Source organism: Anolis sagrei, chromosome 1 (genome assembly GCF_037176765.1).
Source record: "Anolis sagrei isolate rAnoSag1 chromosome 1, rAnoSag1.mat, whole genome shotgun sequence".
In the NCBI taxonomy this organism is placed as follows: Eukaryota; Metazoa; Chordata; class Lepidosauria; order Squamata; family Dactyloidae; genus Anolis; species Anolis sagrei.
Genome location: NC_090021.1, coordinates 220,219,984 through 220,237,306, shown reverse-complemented (window position 1 = coordinate 220,237,306; position 17,323 = coordinate 220,219,984). Strand labels below are relative to the sequence as shown.

The following is a 17,323-nucleotide window of genomic DNA, read 5'->3' as shown; positions in this document are numbered from 1 at the left end:
AGCTGCCCGAGTTTCCGAAAGCCTGGTCCCACATCCAAGTTTTCAGCTGTTTCCTGAATGAGAGAAGGGAGGGCGCTGTTCTAATCTCCCCGGGGAGTGAGTTCCACAGGCGGGGGGCCACCACTGAGAAGGCCATTGCTTATCTCCCCCTTAATGATGGATTACGACATTTATTTTTTAACTAGCTTGGGTACCCGGCAATGCCCAAGTTATTTGAAAAAGACATTGTTTGTTTTTGGATATTATGAATAGACCCATTAGAAATTGGGTGCAGATCCATGGCTGATGGGATTAGCAGTAGTCTCTGCATATAGGTGAAGGTACTGTAAATCCCATCACCGTGGTCCATCTTCCCCCAAACATCCCCAGGATGTAAATTGCATCATGGGAGGTCTGTGTCCTAGGTGTGGGCCTTATACATTGCTGATGGGTTTTGCAGCAGTCTCTAGATATGGTTGAATGTACTACAAACCCCATTATCCATGGTTCATCCTCCCCCAAACGTCACCCGAACCTAAAGTGGGTCATGGGGGTCTGTGTGCCAAGTTTCATCCATATCCATGATGGGGTTTGCAGCAGTCTCTGAGTGTGGGTGAAGTTACTGCATATCCCATTGTCCATGGTCTATTCTCTCCCAAACCTCACCAGGATATAAACTGAGTCATGCGAGGTCTGTTTCTCAAGTTTGGTCTATACTCATGGCTGATGGGTTTAGCAGTAGTCTCTGGATGTGGGTGAAGGTAAATCCCATCGTCCATGGTCCATCCTCCCCCAAACCTCACCAGCACGTACATTGAGTCATGGGGGGGGGGGGGGCTGTTTTCCAATATATATATATTAGGCCTGGATAACAACGGAAAAAATTGTTTCTAAAATCAATTTGTATTTGGGGGGTTTTTTTGTTTCGATATTTAAAATAATTACAAAATTTTCCTTTTAAAAAGTTCGATATTTACAAAATTTCGTAAATGGTAAAAAATTAACAAATCGATTTCCGAAACAATAACGAATCGATTTGTTAATGGCGGACGCGACCGCGAAATACGCTAAAAAACTTCCAAAAACTTCTGAAGCTTCCCTCTCCCTCTGTTGTTGACTGTTGGTGTGATATTATAATTTTTTTTCACTAATTAAACCATAAAACTGGCCCAGACATGCGGAAACAATAACGAAACGACCTCAAAACAATAACGAAACGAATACAATATCAAAATACGAAGCATTTACAAAACGTTTTTGAAAATTCGTTTTTTTAATAATTACTCCAGAATGGTTCGTTATCGTTTTGTAATTGAAAAAATTAACGAATTATTAACGAATTACGAATTAACGAAACGAAACCGCCCAGCCCTAATATATATATAGAGAGAGAGGGGGGGGTGGAGTTACACTTAAAAATATAACTGTTCTGACTTACAAACAAATTCAACTTAAGAACAAACCTAGGGAACCTATCTTGTTCATAAATAGGGGACTGTCATACCTAAAGCGCCACTGACTTCAGTGTTTATTACAAGATAAATGAGATTGGTGTTGTAACCTGAAAGGCTTCATTAATCTGAGATATCCCTAAATCTTGAAAGACTGTTCAATGTTGAAGAAAAGTCTTCTACCATTCATTCGTTCCTTAAAGGTACTTTGATAATTAAACATGTTGCCAGAGAAAGAATCCAAAGAAATTAAAAAATGGAAATGAATCTGGGTACCCAGCACAATTATCTGTGCAATACGGTTGGAATTGACCCTGGATTGATGAATATGATTATTTGACTATCTGGCTTTGGATCTATGCACAATAGTCATCTAATGTTTACATATGTTGTTTTAATGTTGTTTAAATTGTTTAATTCCTCTTAGTTGTTGTTGTTTGGGCATGGAATAATGCCAGTTATGTAAGCTACCCTGAGTCCCCTTCAGGGTGAGAAGGGTGGGAAAGAAATGTCATAAATAAATAAATATTCTTTTTTTTGTTTGTTAATGAAGCTCATAGACATTTCAGCTTGCTTCAGCAAATGACAAAATGTTACAAGTAGTGCATGGTTGGCAATACTGGCTTGCACAGATATCAAATATTGATCAAAATATAAGTACAAAATTTGGTATACTTTCAGAGGAAAATGGCACATTAAAGTACACATGTTTAAATGCCCAAGATTCTGAATTCAAGTATTACATTCTTTCATGAATGAAAAATCAGAAAATAGTCCCTGGGTAAGAATGTTTATTATTTTCAGGGTGGGGGGAGTAGTAATAATTATCTGATGGAGAGCTAACTGGTTTGTTTTTGACAGTGGCTGAAACTAAAATCCAAATAATAAAATGAAGTTGGCAAAAAAAATTGCAAAAAGCCTGGTTAAACTCAGTTTAGTCTCTAAAACCTTCAAACCTTCACCTACAGGCTGAGAGAATGTGTGTGTGTGTGTGTGTGTGTGTGTGTCAGGAGTAACTTGAGAAACTGCAAGTAGCTTTTAGCGTGAGAGAATTGGCTATCTGCAAAGACGTTGCCCAGGGGACGTCCGGATGTTTTACCATCATGTGGGAGGCTTCTTTCATGTCCCCGCATGAGAAGGTGGAGCTGACAGACAGGGGCTCACCTTGCTCCCTGGATTCAAACTGCCAACTTTTTGGGCAACAGTCCTGCCGACACAAGGCTTTAACCCATTGCACCACCAGGGGCTCCTAGGCTAAGAAATAATGAAGAAGGGGAAAAAACTCAAATAGTTTCAACATTATCTATTTCTATGATTCTATTATTCTATCTGGTTTTTGTTTATTTCATATATGGATGTAACTTGTAATACAAGCTGGCCTCTATCTACACATATTAATTTGTAGAAAAATGTACTCAGTGGATGATATGCAAAAGTCCACCTGTGGCAATAAACAAGGAAAGAATGAACGGGAGCTGATGACATCTTTTGACATGTATCTATAGAGGGTGCTACAAGATCCTTTTGCCTATTGATATTCTACAGGTCTTTGAATTCTGCACTATACAGGGGATATCAGCTCCGTTTTGGAAAATTCCAAAAAAATAGTATAAATATGGACAACACCTAGCTAAGCCCAAAATACTGTGCCTCATACATTTCAAGAAGTCACTGGTTATGAGAGCTACCTTTTTTTTCCTGTTGTTTCAGAAGTGACTTGAGAAACTGCATGTTGCTTCTGCTGTGAGAGAATTGGCCATCTGCAGATACATTGCTCAGAGGACGCTTGTGGAGGGCTTCTCTCATGTCCCCACAAGGGAAACTGGAGCCAACAGACACTGTTGGCTCACCCTGTTTTGTGGATTCAAACCACTGACCTTCAGGTCAGCAGTTCAGCCAGCACAAGTGTTTAACCTATTGTGCCACCATGGCCCTGTTACTGGAACAATGGCTAATTGTTTTTTAAAGGTTTTTCATTTCATCTTTGCTTTCACTAGCCTACTTACATCGCCTCCCTATATCAGGTCTTTAGAGCTACTGATGCACATCGAAGAACAAAGCTTGAAAAATATCCTTTTTGGAATTACAAACAGTCTGCCTGGGGTGATTGGGGGTTTATTGCAAGCCATGAAGAAGCTCCTCAGATTAATAATCCCGCTCTGTACTTAAAAATGTCATAATTTAAAGTTTGTGGTAATGTTTTCTTAAAGGAAAAATAAGCAGAACCTTTTTGAACTAATCAAACTTTAAAATACAATTGTACCCAAATGAAGGGGGGGGAAGCAACTCTGTATTCATTACCATCTTACCTTATATAGACAGGCCATTGTCAGCATCTCTTTAAAAAAGAGACAACATGCGCCTATAATATTAGGTTCACTTCAGAGGAGGTAGCAGTCCTCCATTTCCTGGTAGACATCAAAAGCATGCCTTTGTGTGAGGTTGGCTTTGTTCTATCTAGCATTAGATTCTCAATAGCACACTGATTTAGAGAGAGTCAAGGCTATCACCCATGCAGAATAAATGATCATACATGTTATTAAATTATTAAAGTGGATCAGATCCAAATACAGAATCAGCCTGCTAAGAATGGTGCCTTTTTCTATTTCCTTTCTGACTTGATAAAGTTAGTTCATTAATCTTCTCGTGATCAAAAGATTTTTCCCAAATTCTCTGTCTGTAATAGAGACACAGTTCAATCTTTTCCCTTGCTTTTGGACACGACTGGAACAATTTCAATACTTCCCTTTAAAATATCAGGCTCATATTTATCTCTTCTTGCAATAAAATGCACATTGCCAAAATTAATTTTCCAACAGCCATGTTAATGGGTTGTAGGGGGGAAAACCCAATAAAAAGTCTTGAGATACTTTATAGCAAAAGTGGGCTGCCTGCTCCCCAACAACCACAAGAAGCCCATTTGGTTGTATTGTGAAGAGAATACAATTTGAACCATAATACGAGACACTTGTCCAGCACTTTTCAGAAGATGGCACTTTTCAACAGAATAAAAGAAACGTTGTACCTCCCCCAAAATCTCCACCCCCTAAGGTTTTTGAATTGTCCCCCAAACTGGCAGGACTCCCCCCCCCAATACTTGACATCACACAAATATATATCCATCCGCTATAAGGATATTAAGAAACCTCTACCACTCCAAAATACTTTCCCGGTCGTCTGCCTCAAAATATTGACAACCAGGGTCGCAGTGGCACCGTGGTGGCACAATGGATTGAATCCTGAACTACGGAGCTTGCTGACCGGAAGGTTGGCGGTTCAAATTCACGGGACGGGTTGAGCTCCCACTGTTAGCCCCAGCTCCTGCCAACCTAGCAGTTCAAAAACATGCAAACGTTAGTAGATCAATAAGTACCGCCTTCGTGGGAAGGTAAACGGCACTCTATGTAGTCATGCCAGCCTCATGACCAGGAGATGTCTATGGACAACGCAGGTTCTTCAACTTAGAAATGGAGATGAGCACCACCTCTCAGAACCGGAATGGGAAGCATTACCTTTGTCTGTGTATCTGTCTTTCATTGTTTCTAGGCACTGAATGGCATTGAATGTTTGCCTTTTTGTCTGGAATCCACCCCGAGTCTCCTCGGATATAGGGTGGAATAAAAACAAAGTGTTGTTGTTGTTGTTATCATTATAATTATTATAAAGTGATGTAAAAAATGAAGATTGATGAATTTATTGTGTGTGTTTTGGGGGTGGGGGGTGCAGCCACAAAGAGATCTGGAGAGGGAATAACCCCTGCTTCCAAATAGTTGTCCACCTATTATTATACAAAAAATAACCCTGTTTCCTTTTCTTGATTCAAAAAACAACATTATGTTTCATTAAGAAAATACTCAACGTAATGTCTGAAGGCTTTCACTGTACTTTCTTATGGCGGCACAGACCCTTAAAACACTTACTTTGGATCTTGTTAATATTTAAAAAAATACACACACAGAGTCTCATACTGTTAAAGTGTTTCATACTTTTAAAAAATGTTCATCTCTGCTTCTTTTTATTTGGATTCATGAGGTCAGTTTCTTTGCCTTCTGTATTTCTCTTCTCTTTCAAGTTCTCCTTTTATGTGAATTATTTTACACAGTCTATATTATTCTTTTATATATATATATGTCTATATTATTCATATATATATATATATATATATATATATATATATATATATGAAAGTGTGTGTGTGTGTGTGTAAAAGAATAATATAGACCTGACTCAGAGGGATTTTTACCAGGTTCTTTTTAAAATGAGAATGTAAGATCTTCATAATATCAGCCTTATATCCTGCCTTGGAATCTCAAAGTGTTTGTTCTTTCTGATAAGATGAATTCCAGCCTGGAAAAGTTCTTTGAAGAAAATCTCCTGTCTAGTCATTTAAAAAAATGGTTTAACCCAAACATGGTTTAATATTTATATTGTGCGATTAAGCCAAAGTATCAGTAACAACCCATCAGAACATCTGCAGCACATTTAATCTACAATGAAAAATCTCAAGCAAAGCTTAAGAGATAACAAAACAGCTGCACTGGAGTCAATGTCATCTGCCAGATGCCAATAAAAGTATGGCCAAGTGTGGGAATCCTGGGTCAAAATTTCACCTCAGGTATAATCTTTACATATAGTAGAAGAGTGAAGTTACATACCGAGGAAGCAGAGGGCATTGTTTATTTTATGGGAACATGTATGTAGGTGGTCATGTTTGTAATTTTGCTATTATATTAAAATCTTTATGCAAACAATGCAAGGAGTAAAATACATGATTTTTTTTTAAATTAAGGTGCTAATTTTGCATTTCTAATTTTGCATGTCTGATTTTATTCCCTCCAAATACTACTGCCGTGCCAAACAAGGCCTTTATGCCACCTCATTCTTTCAGGAAAGGGAGAGGGCAGAGAAGGAGAATTCCTCCTTTTCTCCCCTCTCCCTCCTTTATTTCCCCATCCAACACTACAAATGGTGGCAGACAAGTAGGATCCATGACGTAGGTGGCGACTGCCATGATAGGGTGGTCATCCAGCAACACCAAATTGCTAAATGATCAGGACTATTTCCCATCTCTGCAGAGGCTAGGGGGAGTACCTATCTGGCCCATCCCAGGGCTGGTTCAGCATATTCCACACCAGATCCACACCAGTATAGCTGGTCAGTATACATCCACCCCAAGTCACCTTCCACCCACCTACAGAAGGCAAGGCGAGTGATGACTCATGATGGGATGAAGCAGAGCTCAGGATTGAACTAGTAAATTGGTCTAACCCATTTTATTTTTCTACTTGGCTTGACTTCTTGACTAATCCCAGAATTAATCCCAGAATTATAAAGTTAAAATTAATTTGCAGGATAATTCCTTAGTGGCTTCTTCCTCTCGCAGAAGCCATTCTGTGTAATGAAACAGAAAGCCTAAGGAGAAGCATTGCATCTGCTGCCTGTCACCAGATGAATAGCTGGGGAACAATTGGAGAGCTGATATAGGAGACAACTAAACAAGAAAATAAGGTGTTCTGGTATGCATTAAATGGACTGGGGAAGTGATTATTTATCCAATCTTCAAGCTGGCATAGCAATTATAGAATATCAGGCTCTTTTGCTCCGTGTCTCTATTTTTTCTGATTTCTATTGTACAATATATAACATTTTTTATGAGTAGCAATGAACCCTTATGTAATCCTTCAACATATTTCTTATTGTTGACACTGTGCTAAACCCTTCAATAATGAAGTGGAAAGTTTTGCTTCCCCATCCCCACTTTCTTATCTCTATCTCTTTCTCTACTACTCATTCTGTTTCTCAGGGGATCACACACCTTGAGGAGTTAGGAACAGTTGAAACTTGGAGCTGAATATATTCACATAACCTCATCCCTGCCTAGTGCCTACGTATTTCCTTTTTTTAAAAAAATTACTCAGAACTAAACTTATTAACTTAATTGAGCAAAAAAACCAAACACTTAGCACTACCATATTAATTTAGCATCAACAAATTCTTTTTCAAGCCCAACATTATATGCTCTAGGACAGTGGTTCTCAACCTGTGTCTCCCCAGATGTTTTGGCCGACAACTCCCAGAAATCCTTACAGCTGGTAAACTGGCTGGGATTTCTGGGAGTCGTAGGCCAAAAACATCTGGAGACCCACAAGTAGGGAACCACTGCTCTAGGATAAATAACCAAAGGCTCTTGTTCTGACATGCTTTCTCCAGGAGCCCATATTTGCATTTGCTCTAATACATTTTGATTCTAGCTGAAAACATTTCCCCACATTTTAAAATAATTTGATGCAGTTGATCATCCATGGCTTGAAAATATTCAAAAGAAAATCCAAAAAAAACCCTGTATTTTGCTATTTTCTATAAAGGACATCATTGAGTATCATTGCAATAAATGTGGATGGGTCTGGAACCAAATCCCAGTGGATACAAAGGGTCCACTGTATTCTTTATGTATCCATTGTAGCAGTTTAATTTTGGTTATGTACTACTGCCCCTCCAAATTCTGTTGGAGGGGCAGTATAGGAATTAATTAAATAGAGAGAAATAAAATAAAACTCATTCTTCCATTCCATAAAATAGGATCAAATATAGCAGGGTAAGCCATACTAGGACTTTTATACTTCAAAGCAAACTTACACTAGGAAATTAAGTATATGTGTGCAGTATGAAGTTCCATCAACTCACTGAAACTAATCACAATGACCAAGATCCAACTGGCCTATTCAGTTGATAGAAGTTTTTTCACACAGCCTGTAGACACCCTCAAGATCTACCCTTGGCAACAACTCAATGAGCAGAACTTTGGGGAGTATGTAAGAAGAGAAGGAAAGCAACATATGGTGCCCACAGACTGGTTGGGAGAGAATAGATGACCTCCTCCAAGATCTTTCAGGCTTCTTCAATCAATGGCAGGATCCAATTGAGTCCCATCCCAAATACTGATAAGTCTAAATACAAAATCTTATGAGATGTAATATTCTAAAGCAGAAACAATATTCTTACAATTCTCCCTAAGTCAACAGAGTTGAAACATCTGTAGCAAACTAAAAACAGGTTATTAAAAGGAAAACCAGCCAAAGTACAACCCTGATAAATCAAACACCTCCAAGCTGATGTTTCAACATGGCAAATATATTCTGTATGGTCGACAGCCAGCGCTCTTATTTTACACACTAAGATAACTGCTGTTGGTAGTTATGTTGAATGTAAAGTCTTGGTCAATTTTAGATAAGAAAGTCGAACCATAAAGCTACTGAAACAAGAACCCCAAGGCAAAAGAAAACAATTCCACATCACCCACATCAAAGGCATGTTAAGTAACTTCACAAGGACTTATATCAATGCAAAAATACTATTGGAGAGATCTTGCAGTTCACCTGCCCAAGCAAATACCTTTAAAAGCAATTCCATCATTATTGACATTTTATACTTCAAAGCAAACGACATCAATAAATGGCATTATTGATGTCATTTATTTCTTACCAACTCTCCCTAAAGACTGAGACAGGGAGCAGCAATAAAGTAGACACATACCAATTAGATGGGTGTATAAAATCAATATATATTGAAACAATCCAAGCACACTTTAAAATTAATAATTGACATATTTTTCAATGTTTCTCTTGCTACATTTTCTGACTTTTTGCTGGAATCTGCTTCTAATATAAGAAGAAATATTCTATCCATTGGGATGTTAATATCACTGTTACTTTAGAGAAGGTCAATGCTAAAGCTATAAAAGATAGGGATCTAAAGCAGTTTTAGACAACCATCTTAATTTTGAAAGCCTTCTGCAATTTGCCAGTTTTGCCCAAACTTCAGACGTAATAGTCTCTGAAACAAAGGGTAATTTTAGATATTTTCTTTCCATTGCAAGAATATATTTGACAAAACAGTTTTCAAAGGCTATTAAGCTTGGGATTTATTCAGAGCAAAGTTTGCAGAGAGTATTTTTGCAATGAAAATCCCAAGTTTTGAACAGGAAACAGCATCTTTGACACAGAAAGTTATCTGCAGAAACGGTTTTCTGTGCAGAAAATGCTACCCATCTTTGGGCACTTATTTTGAACAAAAATTATTATTTTCTGCTCAGAAAAATGCTGTTGTACAAATTGTGTGCAGAATAAATTCCAAATTGTAGAGGTTCTTTTTAATCCAGCCTTCTTCTTATCAGCATTACCCAACACTTGAGAAACATGTTTCAATGCATTTTTCAAACATTTTAAAAATAGTCTTTTTGTTCCTAGTCAAACCATTGCTTCTTTTTTCCTGCTTTCCATACCTTTTTGTTTGCCCATTCTATCATACCACAGTTTTTAGACAAATTCCCCATTTGTATGGTTCTAAAAGCACAAACATGGGGTGGGGGGGGGGGGTTGAATCACTGAGATTATGGGCTTTATTTTGGTAAGTTGCTGAGAAATTGGATTCTCAAAGATTCATGTAGCTCTTTTCTTCATTCGTAAACTCAAAACATGGATTGCAGTGGGGGTAGGAAAATAGGATGAGACAACTCCATTTGGGTTTCTATTTCATGTTCTGCCATCTTGTAGCTCTCAACACATTCATTCCAAAGGGTGTAAGAAGGAAAAATATTCAACATCCTGTCCTCAAAAGACATATGGAATACGTTCTAATGGTGAATGTGTACTGGTTTGATTCTGTACACTGACGGAATAATATTTAAGTCATATCCTGCTCTTCTCTGAAGAGTTCAAAGTATGGCCAAACATTTCTGTATGCTTGCTTGATATTCGGATGCAATCAACATTTGACAAGTTCTGTGACTCCGTTAGACAATGGAGTCTTCTTTATTTAGGAATTGGATATGTAGATGTGAATCAACAGATCTGCATCGAATTGGAAATAGTGTTTTCAGTATCTCAGGAGAGGAAAGATTGACATAAAGTAGCTTTTTGATCAATACCTCCCTGCCTCTACCATTGTTCCTCCCACCAGATCCCCAGGCATTAGGTTCTGCTTACCTTTCCTTCAAATTTGGCTGTTCCTCCAAGTGGCACTCGAATATTTCTTGGGGGTAAAGTGAATGCAGGTGGTTCTGTTGGAGCAGGAGGTCTTAGGGAAGAGTGTTCCAGTGTCAAGGAGGCTTTCGAGATTCTCGTAGACACCAGTTTCATGTCCGCCATGTTAAGAGCTTTGAAAAGTAAATGCAAAAAAAGAAAAGAAAAGAAGAAATATAAATTTTAGTCAGTTTGTCTGTGTAAAAGCTTTCAGAACTACAACAAAATCTCACCTATTCAGTAAAAACCTTTTCACAGCAACACTGGGCATGCATCTGACTGTAAATCTTACTCAGTTTTCCAAGGATTTTTCTGTTGGTTCCAATTTATTTCACTGGGAAATATTAACCTGATCAAAGTTGAAGATAAATAACTATTTCTCAAAAAGGTAACATTACTTTCACATCAGCAGTCATCCTACAGACCAGGATGATCACCAGACATGTTTTTTGAATCTCATCTGCTTTGACCAGCCAGCATAGCTAATAGTGCTGGGATGCTGGGTGAATAATTACAGCATCTAGAACAGTGGTTCTCAACTTGTGAGTCCCCAGATGTTTTGATCTTCAACTCCCAGAAATCCTAACAGTTAGTAAACTAGCTGGGATTTCTGGGAGTTGTCGCCCAAAACACCTGGGGATCCACACGATGACAACCACTGACCTAGAAGGACATAACCATCACCATTATATACCTACACTACTTTTGATGCCCTCCCCTGCAGATCTTGAAAGATAGTTGTCATGATATCAAACAAACATCTCCAGAAACATCTTCTGAATCCACTTCTTCAAGAAATACAAGAGCCACTATAAAAGAAATGCCCCTGAGCCCCATCCCTGAGCAGTGAGCCAAACGGATACCATGTTTAGTGACATCAAAAGCTGCGGGAGGGCCCAGCAGAACACAAGGGCTATGTTCTCTTTGTCTAATTCCCTGCTTAGGGCATCTACGAAAGCAACCAAAGCCATCTCTGCCCCAAGCCTGAAACTAGACAAATATCACACTTCAAAATCTTGCCCTGAAAAGGGACAGTGGAGGCTGGCTGATAGTTCTCTGATATGGTGGTACACAGGTAAGATTTTTTTTAATGATTCCCTCTAGGAGACAAGAAGCATTTTCACAATGTTTTGAGGCCTTTCTGAGCCAATCTATGTTCAAAAGAAGTATTTTTTAAAAAAACAAAGCAAAACAGGAAGTGACATACACTAAACCTTCTGCTATTAAAAAATTATTCCCCTTTTTCCTATTTGGAAGCAAAACAAACAAACAAAAAAAACAAACAAACATGACCTCCCCCCCCCTTTTTTTTTTTTGGCAAGAGTGGGTGTGGTAGAGGAATGTGCAAGGTCAAACTGCTGGTGGAAAGTTGATGATTCAACAGCATCCAGAGAATCACAGGTTCCTTATCTCTGGATCCATCTACAATGTAGAATTAATGCAGTTAGACACCAATTTCACTCTCATGGGTCAACTCTGTAATCCTAAGAGTTGTAGTGTGGTGAGGCACTAGCACTATTTGTCAGAAAAGGCTCGAGACCTTGAAAACAGTGTAGATGTATTCTCTGTCTTTAATTGGCTATGTGGGCTAGACCCTGCATTTGGGGGTCTTCTTCTAACTCAGTGGCTCTCAACCTGTGAGTCTCCAGATGTTTTAGCCTTCAGTTCCCAGAAATCATAACAGCTGGTAAACTGGCTGGGATTTCTGGGAGTTGTAGGTCAAAACACCTGGGGACCAATAGGTTGAGTACCACTGCTCTAACTACAGTCTTCCTCAATTGCATAGCCATAGGAATCTAGGAGGATTCCATCCACAATAATAAAGAACTTGAGAACTTTAATTGTGGGGGGGGGGGGGGGGATGAATTAGCAACAATTAAAGCAAACAGTCTCATGAAAATGAAGCTTTTGGCCATAGAAGATGTCCCTACAAATCAATATGCCTACTAAAGAGATATTTTTTCTTTAATGTTGAGGCTTATAATGGCTCACAGCCCCTTTAATTACTTTTAGTATCCTTTCACTATGCAAAGAGGAAGATTACTTCCCTCAGATGTCAATGTATACACTGAACAACCCCATGCAACAAATGGGCCAGCGGCTGTGTTAATCTCCTGCTAGTTGCACACTAAAGGGCTTAGGAAGACAGAGGCACGGGTCATATGGCAAGATGGTGTAGTTTTATTTAAAATTATAAAGACATATTTCTTAATTTTTCAGTTAAATAATATAAAATCAAATTGCAGAGCATAATACTATCCAGTGTCAAGACCTTGCGTCTAACGGCAACCAGACGCAGAGCCTTCACAGCAGTGGCGCCATCAGTCTGGAATGGTCTGCCACCTGAAGTTCGTGCCCTGCGGGACTTACCAGCTTTCCGCAGGGCATGTAAGACATACCTGTTCCGACAGGCTTTTAATGTTTGATACTGTTGTTTTTAAATTGTTTTAAATTGCTTTTAAACTTTGTTAGATTTTAGCTATTCTTGTAAGCCGCTCCGAGCCCCAGGGGAGTGGCGGCATATAAGTTTAAATAATAAATAAATAAATAAATACTATAAAGTAGACGATATACAAAGGATCCAAGAACAAACAGCAATAAGGTACAGACAATAACAAAAAGATAATATGCCCAGTGAGTACATATGGTTTTACACAGTGCATAGAAAATACCACCAGTGCTACTTGTGGATAGTTTGCCGTGGTATAGTTTGAATGGTTTTTAAAACAACTTCTATGGCTGTGCCTTGGCATCATTATACCTAATATCCACAAGCTCATTAGTATTAGCTCCAGCTAGAATATCAAACCTTAGAGCCAAGCATTTCTTTACTTTCATTTTTTTTCAATTCTCCCACTTAGTCTAACCACTGTTCAGCTTTACAATTATTAGCCAAGTTCAACCTAAAGAAGGTTTTCAAGTCAACCAAAATCTCTATTCACTGTTAAATGAGACATCAATGTGCTGAACAATTAAGGCTAACAAAAGGACCACAAAATCCTGTTATTTTTATTGTATTGACTAGCTTGAGTATCCGGCATTGCCCAGGTTATTAGAAGAAGTCTTTTTTTTTTAACAAAATGCATAAGGTTGTGGGTGCACTACAACTCACATCATGACAGGTTAACACCCTGAAACTCCATCAATACTTGAAGTTTGTCATGTTAGGCAAGTTTGCTCTAGATGCATGGGGTTCAGTGTGTTCTCTGGCTGCAGGATGAATTACAACTCTCTCCATGGTGGGTGAGTCCCGTCAAATCCCTCCAGTACATTCAGTTGATCATGGGGTTTCTGTGTGCCAAATTAGGTCCAGGTCCATTATCAGTGTGATGCAGAGTGCTCTTTGATTGCAGGTGAACTATAAATCCCAGCACCTACAACTAACAAATATCAAGGCTAATTCCCCCCAAAACCCACCAGTATTCAAATTTTGGCATATTGGGTATGCATGCCAAATTCGGTGCAGATCCATCATTGTTGGCATTCACAGTGCTCTCTGGATATAGGTGAACTGTAATTTCTATAAATCAAGGTGAATTTTCCCCAAGGCCCTCCTGTATTTTTTGTTGGTCATGGGGGTTCTGTATGCCAAATGTGGTCCAGGTCCATTGTCGGGGGGGGGGGGGTGTCACAGTGCTCTGACTTGATGGAGGTTGAACTACAACTTCCATCATGTGGAGTCAATCCCCCAAACTCCTCGAGTATGTCTGGTTGAGGATTCGTTTTGCTCTGTTTGTTGTGCAGACAGAGCTGAAAACAGAAGGAAAGGGTTAAGGGAGAGGCAGTGGGTGGGATCATGCAAATTCCACACAAATGGAGAGAGTAAAGAACATTGGGATGTAGATGAAGGAAATATGTAAAATCTAGGATGAAATTGTCCTCAAATGAAAGTATTCCTTGGGTAGTGGGCAGTATGGTGTTTGGGAGGACATTGGCAGTGGTTGGGGTAAATATTCATGGTGCTCTATAACCTGAAATATCATTGGAGAGAGGGCTTTTGGTGGCTCCTCAGCACTGTGGGTTAAAGCTGTCTGTGGAAGTGGGCACCCCAGTCACACACACACACACACACATATATCCACTTTTATTATGGATATATAGATAAATAACTATAGTAAGAAGTTAGTGTTAATGTCATTTCTAATGTGAGAAACATCCACATAGCCATTCATATCTACCAGAAACAAATGCCTACAAACATGTCAAGAAAATGCTTCATAAAGCAAAGGAAGAATTCAAGAACAGACAAGCAAAGAAATTTTGATGGGGCATAGGGATGTACTTATTAACAGAAGGGTCACTGTCACCGACCAAGCTATATGACAAATCAATACACAAAGTGAATAATTAACTCTGGGTCATGATGGGGTACATAGTTAGCCATTCTTGGCCAATATAAATTTATTAGGAAAGGACTAAAACACCGGTTAAAAGAAACAAAATACTGGTTAATGGAGTGGAGCGGTATGTACCTTCATTTGAAAAATTAATTTCCTTTCTTGCTTCTCCAATAAAATACGTCTGAGATCACTATTGGATCCAATTCATAGGACTGTCTGCAAGAAAGCAGACAATCCACTTGATTTTTCAAGCATACTTTTTTCTTTCCAAAACTAGGAAACCCTTGCCTGGCCCTTTTGAGGCCTGCCCAGTCACAAATGCTGCCAATTTCCCATCAACATCTCTCTCCATCTTTTGAAACGCACAAAGACAGACAGACAAAAGACCCCACCCGTCCCTTGACCTGAAGGCCTTCCTCTGTGTTACTGCATGCCTCGCCATGAAGAGCTGCAGGGTTTTGCAGCCACAAGTTGTTAACGCTAAATCATTACAGAGGCGACAGTAAGGTGAGGACAAGCATGCCTATGGCTGGAATGCCAGACTGTATTCCAGTCTGGTTTATCAGCAGGAATGCAGAGAAGCACCTGGATTTCATTTCACGTTCTCCATGACAGGTCCTCATTCAAAAGCAAAGATCTTCTGCTTTCAACCTCATTAGCTGCTGGCTAAGGCTACCTGTAACATGCTTCATCTATGAGCCTAAATGGACAGATAGGGGACCAAGTGCCGCAGGGCCCTTGATGGACAAAACATCCCAGATTCCATGATAATACATGGCTTTAAAAATGCAGGATGTTTGGGATTCTTTTCTTAGACGTTCCAATATTCAGACTTCTACAGTAGGGGAGGATCTATTTCAAGAGAGACATGGCCTATATGCATCTCTACATTTATGTTACGTCAGATACCCTCAAGGAACCTGAAAAATTGCTTGGCAAGCCTGTTCCAACATTTAGCAGTCCCAAAATATGCAGAACATTCATTTCACAATAGTATTCCAACAAGAATCAATCAGGGCCAGCTAATGCCTCCCAACCAAGGATTTCCCCAGGCAGCTACCAGCCAGGCTTTGAAGCTGCAAGTCCATTAAATGCTAACTAATGTAGCCATTTGCAACATTCACACTTGCTTCAAGTAGAGAAGAGTTCTTTCTTCCACCCTGGACATTCCCCAGATATATAAACCTCACTTGCCTAGTTTCCAACAGACCTCACAACCTCTGAGGATGCCTGCCACAGATGTGGGTGAAACGTCAGGAGAAAATGCTTTTGGCTATACAGCCCAGAAAACTCACAGCAACCTAATGTGAAGAGGATTACCAAACCATCACTTTATGTCTCTTTAACCTCAAAGAACTGCTCCTTCAATGAGGCTTATTCCAGGTTAAGCTGATAAAGCAGCTCACTCTCAAATTCTCTCAGTCCTCCAACTGCCATATATCCAGGCTCCGAGATTACATCTTCTCATCTTTATTTTATTGCCAATAGATTTTACTTTATAGGAGACAGATAATTCTGTTTAATCTTGAATACATTTCTGCACGTTGTATTGTTACACAGTCAGGAAAGAAAAGACAAGTGGGCCACTATCATTTTGTGCAGGAAAGCGATATGGGATACTGTATATGCCTTATCCTGTTCAAACAGACATTATTTAAAAGGCAGATACTTCCCACTACTACTTTTCAGAGCACCAAAATGGAATTAAGATTACACTGTTGTCAGACAAAGATTACCATAATTGCAATTACAATGCAGAACATAGTATAACATACATATAAGAAAAAAGAGTGGTGGGTGGGGAAGAAATGAAATGAAAAAAGACCTGAAGGCACCACATAATGATGCACTTAGCGCTTACAGTATCGATTTCTTCCACTTAATCCTTTCCAAAAAGCACACAAATCCTTACAAATTCTCACAGTATGAACTATAATCTCTCTAATACCAAGACAGACTGAATGTATTTCAAGCATTTTCTGTCAGGAAAACTCTCCCACCCACCTTCCCACCTCCCCTTCTCTTTCTGCCACTATACATGCAAGAACAAAGTAAGGAAAAGAAAAGATTGTGCCAACTATAGCTACTCTCAAGTTTTCTAGTAGTAAGTGCTGATAGCTCACTGCATAGCTATTTAATTGCATGGCACTTCTTTCGCCCATCTGAAAAATAAGAAGAAATGAGAAGAGGAAGCTGGATACAGCTGGTGTTTGTGAGTTGGAGGAAGAAAAATCTGACATGATTCCAGCAGACCACAGAGGCATCTGTCATTTTAATGCTGCAGCTGCTGCTGCTGCTGCTGCTGTTACTATATTGCCATCTCTGCCTTTCTCAGTATGGGTCATCCCAGATACTTTGGTCTCTACTTCCCATCAGCTCCAACCAAAGAGGAACGGTGGAGGTTTTAGTACAGCAAGCCCTTGAGTATCTGTGCCAAGTTTGATCCAGATCTATCATTGTTTGAGTCCATAGGGCTCTCTGGATGTAAGTGAACTACAACTCCAAAACTCAATGCCCACCAAACCCAGTATTT

The 17,323-nt window shown here is 39.2% G+C and overlaps 1 protein-coding gene across 2 annotated transcripts in view; it reads right to left on the bottom strand.

Annotated features, from left to right (window-relative positions):
* Positions 1-17,323, bottom strand: part of MYLK (myosin light chain kinase) — a 250,329-nt gene that overhangs the window by 170,072 nt on the left and 62,934 nt on the right. For both annotated transcript variants that reach the window (XM_060774888.2, XM_060774879.2), the window contains exon 2: positions 10,415-10,584. In XM_060774888.2, the coding sequence (XP_060630871.2) occupies positions 10,415-10,576 (162 nt within the window). In that variant the 5' untranslated portion in view covers positions 10,577-10,584. The remainder of the gene's footprint in view (positions 1-10,414; positions 10,585-17,323) is intronic.